The sequence below is a fragment of the Eurypyga helias genome, unplaced genomic scaffold (assembly GCF_000690775.1).
Source record: "Eurypyga helias isolate BGI_N326 unplaced genomic scaffold, ASM69077v1 scaffold43098, whole genome shotgun sequence".
NCBI lineage: Eukaryota > Metazoa > Chordata > Aves > Eurypygiformes > Eurypygidae > Eurypyga > Eurypyga helias.
In genome coordinates this window covers 1-9473 of record NW_010269602.1, presented here as the reverse complement: position 1 = coordinate 9473, position 9473 = coordinate 1, and the positions used below count along the sequence as shown (strand labels likewise).

Sequence of the window (9473 nt, the reverse complement as noted above, 5' to 3'; positions counted from 1 at the left end):
AAGAGTTGTCAGTGTGGATCATCCTTAGTCTTTGGAATGTTTGCAGCTACAGCAGCTGAAAGTCTGCCCTTCTGCATGTTTAAAATACTGTCTTGACAATGCAATGCTGACTGACCTAGCAGACCAACAGTAGTACAGTTGGTGCCAGCAGACTGCAGAAAGGAGTGGGGCCAAAGGTTTCCCATAGCAAACGCTGGGGCTGACTCCCCAACGCACGTATGATCTAAGCAAGCATGTTAAGAGCTTGCAGAAGATTGCCTACGTAACTTGGAAATACAGGACAGCTAGTTTTTGCTGGTGTCCCGATACCCATACCAAGACAGGTGAAATACACCTACCACCTCCAGATGAATTCCACAAGCCAGAAGAGAATGTGCTTCACATACATAAGTAAAATCCCTTGCTGGCAGGTTTGCAGAAACAAAATTTTATTTACACAGGCAAGTCTATCTTTAGACCCCTCTGAACTCTTTACATTTCTAGAATATTTACAGGATTTCAAGATGCTCCAAGAATAGAGTGATGAACAACAACAAAAAAAAAAATTACAGAAACTGTCAAAAGCATAGCAAAAAAACCCAACCTATCATTGTGCTTTAAAACTTATGATCTAGAGCAATGTAGAAGAAATGTAATTTTAGCACCTTGGTCATAACGGTCATGCTATATAAGACACTTAAATAGCAGGGGGGATGTCAGAAGTGACCGTATCCAGAGGTTGCCAGTGACAATTCATGAGGGAATCATAGAGTTCTTCACTTGTCTCCATAAATTGTCTGTTCATTTCATCAACATCCAAGTAAAGCTGTGGATCTAAAAAAAAAAACACCCCTAAGTACAAGAGTCAAAGCTTGGGAGGCGCACACACAGAAACCTGAAATAAACATGGTTTTAGCTAAATATAATAATAGATTTAATGAAGATGTTTATTCATCTAGAATACTTTAATAAGCCTGTCAAGACAACTTTGAGTTTGTGTATTAGAATGCTAGGGCTATACTGCTATTTCAAAATAAAGAGCAGATTTAGGGATAATTAACCATGAAACTCTCCTAAAATCCACTTAATTCATTTCTACTATAATATGCATTATGCAGGATAAAGTTTCTGCCCACTAACACAGAATGTGTTATGTGAGAAATCATCTGCAAACCTTCCAGGCCAAACAATTGAGTTTTGTATCAAGTCTTGTGCAAGCTGAATACTCCTTTCAGGACCTGCAACATAAGCTTTTATGTAAGGGTTTGGGAAACAAAGCTTTTGCCTATTAATAAGTTTAACATAGAATATGCTTAGCAGAATGAATACAAGGATATGACAAACCCTGTATTAGGCCATTTTGGAAGGAGAATGAGGGCAAAATTACAGGAAATCTACACTGAAGTGTTTCTGACAACATCCCATGCTACTTGACAAGGTGGGTACTATCAACTTTAAAATTCCACCTCACCTCAGCTATAACCCATAGAGGATCCCACTACATCAACTGACTTTCCAAGATACTCTTCATCCAACAGTAATTGTTAAAGAGCACAAGTATGGCTAAATTCATGTTGCAGTGATAGAATCATTACCTTCAGTTATTAGGTCATCACTGATTTCAGTCATAGCTGCAGTTTCCTTAAAAAGAAAAGAAAAATCTCGTAAGTTTAATCAAAATACATCTCAAAAATCACCACAAATCCAAAATGTTTTTTGTTCCCGAACAATGCACTCCTACCACAAGTACAAGAATAGAGGGGTGGTTTGTTTGGTTAATCGTTAATTTGTTCTTTTAAGAAAAACATAGTGAAGGTTGGAAGGGACTTCTGGAAGCTGTAATTGATAAAACCATCTTGCAATAATTCTTTAATTTGCTTTAAGCAAAGTACCTCAGAAAAACAGCACAGTTATGCTGTCAAAACTTGTTTGGCATACATGAACAAATAAAGGTATGTACATTTCTAATTCTATAGGTGTACTAAAGCAGTTAAAGAGACCTCTGAATGAAGCCTGCTATTCTAACCTTCACACTAAGTAGGAAGCATGATCTCAGTTTTAGGACTTTTTTAATCTTACACAACTTGGACAACTTTTTTTTTTTTGCCTTTAAATCAAGTTGTAGTATCTTTACCTCAAAAACAGCTGGAGCCATAACAGCATCTCCTAAAGAGCAGTCCCCCACAGTTTGCATGCTATCATAGGGAGCATAGGAGCTGTAGTTGTATTCAGTGTAAGGATCATAACCCCACTGTGAGTAGTAGTTCTGATAATCTTGGTAATAATCATTATAGTTGTACGACTGGTACCGCTGGAATTCTGCTTTCAGTCTGAAACATGAGAAGTGATATAGAGATCGATAAGCAGCAAACCCTGAAGTTAAAACAGTCTGAAATGTGTAAGCTAGTAGAGTTAAAAAGGAAGCTTTCCTGAACAGCAGCGAAGTCACTGCACAAGATCTCATGTTTATACAGAAGCAAAAGCTCTCACCTTTGCCAATATGCAATGTAATTATTTTCATAGATTAACTCAAGCCTTGACACTTAGCTGTATTCATTTTCAGTACTTTTTGTATCTCCATAAGCAAGCTGCTGCTAAATCTTTGTGCTCTGCCAGAAACTGATTTATTAAGACCAGAGACATTTATCAAGCACAGCTGCTTTAAAAAATGCACTCAGTCTTAATTAGCCCTTCATCTTTTGTTTGGTTGATACATGTTATTTCCAGAAGCAAGGGGGTGGTGAAGTCAGATTATCAGGGAAGCATCAGACACTGCCTGCCAGTTTGCCACATCTACCTCCACCAGCTCAGTTTTTAGTCCATGAAGCATTCAACAGTGGCTGAAGTATAGCTGTCACAAAGTCAGCACTGCCACTATCCAGCATGAAGCCAAACCGGCAGGAAAATGACAAAATGCATTGGTCCTTAAGACCAATGGGCCAGCTGATTAGTCTTCACTACTTTCCCTCTCCCAAGTAGAATTTCTCAGAGATAACTTCACACCAACGACAAGAATCAATGCATAAGCGTTGCCTGTACTGAGGTACACTATGTGAAACACATTCACATAATCCAGCTGCACATTCCAAAAAAAGTCCTCTATGCTTAGACATTTCTTCACTGATTATGTACAGGCAGATCTCCTGTGTTTGCAGGGTCCAATTTCTCCACATCTCCACTTCATTATGGAAAAGTCAGATCTAGGCTTTTTGTGTTTCCAATAGAGGTGACCTAGTGACAAACTGATGGCTGAGTATTTTGATGCTAGGAGAGTGCAGTACTCAACCATTCAGAAACAAATATAGATTAGTGACATGTATTTTAACACCGATGTTACATTTTTTTCATTACTGCAGAGCTACGCATTCTAGTAAATAGGTATTCTACTGCTTTCCTACTTTAGTAAAACTAATGGGTAGTGTGCCAAAGCCTTCTGCTTCCAACTTCTCTCCTATATAAATCTCTGTAGGAAAGAAAAATCTGAAAATGCCATTGACATTCTTCTGGAGAGCAGAAGTGAGAAAACCTGATTTTGTGACCTCTTCTGGTTTTCAAAATAATTTAGAGCAATTCTGGACAGTGCTCTCTTGGGCAGAAGCACTACCATTCTAAAGCAAAGGCAGCAACATTTGCAGAATTATCCAAGATAAGGAGAAACAAATTATTACTACTAATTAACAAAACATACAAGCTAACCCCATGAATATACTGAAATTTATTTATACCAAGTTCTGGTTTTGTCTGTATCCTGGATCAAAGTTTATCAAATTTGGTATCAATTCTTTAACTGTTCAGAGACCTGAATTGCCTCCAAGTAACTGATTGAGAGAACTGAGCCAGCAGAGTAAAAAACCTCTCAAAACCAATCAACTTTAAATTCCCTGCTGGTCCAATCTCTTGAAAAGCTAAAGAACAGTACCCTAAACAAACTATTCTAGCAATATGTCCCTTGGCTTCCCCCCCCCCATATTCTGTGTTTTTGCCACTTGAAAGTTCCTTCCCCTGCCAGTCTACCATCAAACTAGCAACGTGCCACCTTGCCTAAACTGGAGGGAAATCTCTAGAAGAAATGCTCCCCAGCATACAAAGCCTCGTTTTCCCTTCTACCTTCTTCAGGCCCAAACCTGGAAAATATTTATGAATGCATTCAGCTATACTACTATAAAAATTAAGGCTAGTTAGAACAGCAGCTAAGCCCAAGTTACACAGTCTGGCTAGACTTAAGAGCTGGATTCCACCAGCAATCCTGAAAGAGGTTGATGAATCCAGGACATCAAAACGTAATGCTTCTGTATTTCTGGTTTTGTAGACTGCACTGTGTGTACAGCCATTATAGCAAGAGCCACAGACTTTACAGAGGCAGAGCTACAAGAATCTGATCATTTAGAATTACTGTATCAATGTACAACTCATTTGTTACCTTTTAGAAATTCCTATGCTCAGCCGGATTCGTTTTCCCCCCAGACCTGGTGCATTCTGGCAGTCTTGCAGTGCCCTCATCTGATCACCTTGCTCACCAAATCTGACAAAGGCATACCCTCTACAATTTTCAAAAGGGAGAAAATAAATTCTAGTATGCATAACAGTTACAAAGCTAATGAATTCAATTTCTGGCTTCTAAAAAAAAAAAAAACACCCAGAAAATAGTAGCTAGTATAGCTTCTATTACCAAAGCAGCCTCTCTGGTACGTGCACATGCACAAAAAATGCTTTCACCAAATTAAAAACTTGGGCCAGATGCAAAAAAGCTTGTTCTTTGATAACATTAAAATGCAACTTGCTGAGAGCCAGCGAAACAATACACTTTAATTGCTATCTGTGTAATCTGGTTCTGTACTTCTGCATTTATAGCAGTTAATTGATCAGTTAGTATTAACCCACTTCTACGGCTGTAGAGAACTAACATTCTTTTTATATTTGCTTTCTCTTAAGTTTCTTCAATTCAGTGTATTACAGCCAGCATTGTCTGAACAGCATGCTCTTATCCCTGCTTGACTCACTGCCTGGCCAGCCTAACTTCTGCTAGGCTTTATTTACTAATATTAATAGGTCCAGTCTCCCAACCCTTTAAGATTTGCCAGGCCTTATGCTTTTCTCCCACACGTAAGGAGGGAATTATTTTGTCTTCAATACAGCAACAGTACAGCAAATGATTAAGTGGACACGCCGCTGTACATAAATGCAATGGCACAGACTTAAGTATACAGCCCTCCCTCCTCCCACCATCTACTTTCTTGCATGCACATTTACGTATGGCTAAACAGAAGTTTCACATTAACTGCCAAAACTACCCAGAAAGTTCTAGAAACACAAGGATCCATGCTATTTAGAAAAAAAAAAGTAATGCTAGTGACTACTCTCTTCTCCTGCCTCTGAAGAAAATGAAGAAAGAGTCCAATGCAAGTTCTCAGGTATTACTTATAAAAGCAAACATTGACAGCATTACAAGTGTTCACAGGCATTACCTGGAATATCCCAGCAGGTCTGTTGCTATTTTGCAGTCAATACATGAGGGGTATCTCTTTAGAAAATAGTCATAGAGCTGGAAATCATCCACTTCTGGAGTCAGCTCCCCAACAAATATAGAATAATCTGGCCTTTAAAAAGTTAATAGAGAACAACTGTCAATTTTGAGACCAAGGTAGCTGACTGCAGTGTTAAGGTACCTAACATATAAGCAGGTAGTTATCACTGGACAAATAAGGAGACAAAATGTGAAAAGAGTATTAACTGCAAAACTGCTGAGTAATGCACAGAACTGCAAGCCATCACTCCAGCAGAAAAGTTCATTTCTCTGGGTCCATTCCACTACTTTTGCCAAAAAAAAAAAAAAAGGCATTTCAGACCCATTCTGTAAGAAACTTTTACAAGTTGGTTTTAAAAAGAAATATTTATTGTCTGAATGGGAAGCAGGGAAGGAGGCACAAAAATGCCAAGAAAAACTATTAACTAAAGTTGCAGCCACCATTTAAGAGAGCTATGACTATTTTGCCACCGCTTCTCAGTGATTATGGGAGATAAGAACTACAAAAAAACCCAACTTCGTTAATGTATTAGCAACACATTTCCATTAGCAATACTTATTGTCTAAGCACCAGATGTGCCTTTTCAGTATTCTAAAAACAAGTGATGGCATTCACTGGTCACTATCAGCTTAAACAGGTAAGGGGTCAGAGCTTCTCATTTCAAAAGGTCTTTACCTGACTGAGCTATTGGTACTACTAGGGACAAACTCTATTCTTCCTGGTTTTATTTTGTTCTTTTTCTTCCGTTTCTTCTGTGGTGTTCTCCACCAGCTGTAGGCCTGCAGACATTCTCTTTTTTTCGCCATTAAGTCCTGTTGGGATAAAAAAGATCACCTTTATAATATTTAGCCTCATTTACATTCCTCCCTCCCACTCCCCATCACCACAGGTGATTTCCCCATATTCACCTTGCCCTTGAAAGAAGCCTGGGGTCCCATTTCTCCCTCCGCCTCCCATGAGGGAAAGCAGCCTCTGGGGAAAACGCCTGGCAAAAATAACAGAGCCAAAGGATTGTATGAACAGCCATATTCCCCTGACTTGTCAAGCTGGCTAAAGGACTGACAGCTTCCTCTTGGAATTAGGGAAAAAGCAGATGCCCTTTGACGTTGGCCAATCCTAAGTGTTAGTTACCTTCAGGACTGGACTGTGTTCCACTTGAGCTCCAGGACTCTGAAAAAACCCTGCAGCAGCACAGTCGGAGTGATGAAGAGGCAGGGAAGTCACTCTTGCCTCGAGGGGATCTCAGCTGTCCCTATCTCCCCTCACCTAGGAATTCTCTGTGAGATGCCTCTCCTCACTACCTAGCTATGAGTCACTATACCAGGCCAGGAACAACGACAGGAGGCCGACTAATGGAATATAAGGAGAAAGCAGACCAGGAACAGGCACTAGCTTGGCTTGGCTGAGGGAAAACTCAAACCCAGACCCAAGGCCAGGAAAAAGAGAGGCGATAAAAAGTGCCTCTTGGGGGGAAGAAAAAAAAAAAGAGGCGCCAACACACCCCACACCAAAACCCCAAAAACCACAATTTCAAAAGAAAGCGGGGCAACTACACAAAAGAAGAGGGAAACAACAGCCATGTTAACACAGGCTGCCCCTCCCTCAAGATTCTGAAGAACGAGGATTTCCAAAAAAATGAGAGTGATGTTTCGCAGCATTTTTTACTTACGCAGACTTTAATGTTCTTCCTTTAGAACACCTCTACATATATCTTATATAGAGAGTGTTATGTGCAAGGTCCTTCAGAAGACCTCATGCTCAAATAATCCAAACTGCAAAGCTTAATGTTATGTCCCCAACCTGCTTCAGTTGTTACGATTAAGTGTCCAGAGGACAGCCACCATTTACCATATTACTGGAAGAAATTATAGGACTAAAAGAACATCCAACTCAGAGCAAGCTAGCTATTTCAGCTTTACATTTACTAGAAATTCTGAGTATGGTTTTGGAATCCATTTAGGCACTGCAAGCCTGAATTTCTGACCACATGATCTTACCTGGCTTGCCATGCTTCAAACGGTCTCCTGCCTTCCCCGAAGAACACGGCTGCACAGGTTCAGTTTACTGCACTCCTTCAGCTGAAAGGGGTGTGGGCAAAGACAAAAAGATAAAGAACCTTAACATGAATTACTTTCACATATGTTCACCCCACCTCACGTTTTCAATGTTATTAATCCAGAACTTGAAGTTCTGACTTCTCACTGCTAAAGCAATGGAGAGAAAGATATATGGCCAAATGGGCCTATGTTTATAAGTCACCTTCACTTTTAAGTTGTCATAGGCCACAAAGCTTTCCTACTGCCCAAAGCACTAGAAAATTACATAAAAACTTTTAAGTCACCTATACCTTACCCTTATTTCTGAAATTCCTACACAGAATGATACAGTGATTCAGAAGATCCATGTTCTCCAACAAGGCAAAGATAGAAGCTTCAGTATGTTTTGTACAACCCCTCAGTTTCTACCGCTTTTATCCAAATTAAAAGTTGATTTATTTGTACCACAAATTATACAGCTAAAAACAATCAGTGGTACTTCCTATCTGCTAAGGGACAGAAATGAGAGGGAGGACAGCACAGTACAGGTAAAACGGCATCTTCCTCTGCACCTTTTCTTAATAAGTCTTGTCTCTTTCATCTCTTCCATATACACATTTCACTCGCTACCAGTGAGTTAGCAACTACAAATGCCCTTCTACTGCTACCACTAAGCCAGTGGATAGATTTTCCTGAAAAATTATGTACCTCTGTTGATTCTGATACAATTTCTTTAAGCTTTTTTCCCTAGTCATCCAATCAATATAAATCAATGCAGAAAATTTCATTTGCAAAATATTTTGCATCTACTTCTACATGCAGATTTTCAATCACCACTGCCAATTTTTTATGTCCCATTTTGCTCCTTCTATGTAGACACTTGATTGCAAGACTTACATACCATTTCTGTGCATAAACATATGTAATGTTTTATGTACTGGCTGGTCAAATCCACATAATACAGTAAGTACACAATGATTGCAATGCCTGGAAGGCTTGCCCACACAGGCAAACTGTTCAGTACACTACTTCTGAAAAGGGATTAGGCTAACCTAACATAGGATAGCATACACCATAATTAAGAGCATCAATGCATGGTGTTATTCAGGATAACTACACACTTCATCCCCACCCCCACGCTAAAGCCAAGATAACAGTAAAGTACAGGCCAGCCCTTAAATATCGCCATACACCAATAAGGTTAGCATATGTCCTCTTACTAAACCTAAATGTGTTCATTACAAAGAATTATCAGTAGCAATTTTTTCCTGTTAAAGAAGGTCATTATTAAGAACAGTATCAACACAGTGACATTCCTCAAATTCAAGTATTACTGTTATTTAAAGGAACCATAAACTCCTCCATGCTCTGAATGCTGAAATACAAATTCTTGAATTCACAGCTGCATAATGATTTAACTTACCACTCTTTATTCGTGCGGATTTAACAGAAGATGGCACGCACTACAAAGCGGTTTTATTGCAAAAGACTACCCGACAGCAAGTGATGCAATTGTTTCCCGATCACTGTTGTTCAGGACCTCACGCAAAACTGCGTTACCGTCCTCTTTCCCCGTATGATCTTAACTGTCGCCACTTGATCTTTTCACTAGAAAATTAAAAAAAAAAAAAATTAAAAAGCAGTTAAAACGACATTGCTTTAACTCTAGCTACAGTCACAGGTAGGAAGAGTGCGGCAGCTTTAACCTCCGGAATCCAAACGCCTCCTCAATCTGCCCAGATGCGCCTTCCACCAGCCCTTTTATTGCACGTTCTTCTTATTGTGACGTCTGCACTGGTGAAAACGCGGATGAAGCCACCCACCAACCGAACGGCAAACCCAAGCTCGGAGGACAAGCCATCCCCTTCCGCGTTCATTTCGCTCACGTGTGGAGCTGGGTCGGGACGGCGGGCCGGGGGCAGCCTCCCCGAGC

At 39.9% G+C, this 9473-nt stretch overlaps 1 protein-coding gene across 2 annotated transcripts; it reads right to left on the bottom strand.

Moving 5' to 3' along the window:
- Positions 1-411: 411 nt before the first annotated feature.
- Positions 412-7582, bottom strand: LOC104514467 (tRNA selenocysteine 1-associated protein 1-like). 2 transcript variants are annotated; one of them, XM_010158157.1, is made up of 7 exons: positions 7502-7582; positions 6180-6316; positions 5445-5576; positions 4400-4519; positions 2114-2309; positions 1575-1620; positions 412-813 (listed from the first exon to the last, which is right to left on the bottom strand). In XM_010158157.1, exons 1-7 carry the CDS (start codon positions 7511-7513, stop codon positions 677-679), a joined length of 780 nt encoding a protein of 259 aa, XP_010156459.1. In that variant the 5' UTR covers positions 7514-7582; the 3' UTR covers positions 412-676. The 2 variants fall into 2 exon arrangements, with proteins under 2 accessions (XP_010156459.1, XP_010156458.1); XM_010158156.1 differs by lacking the exon at positions 7502-7582 and adding an exon at positions 6413-6484.
- Between the last annotated feature and the right edge of the window lie 1891 nt (positions 7583-9473).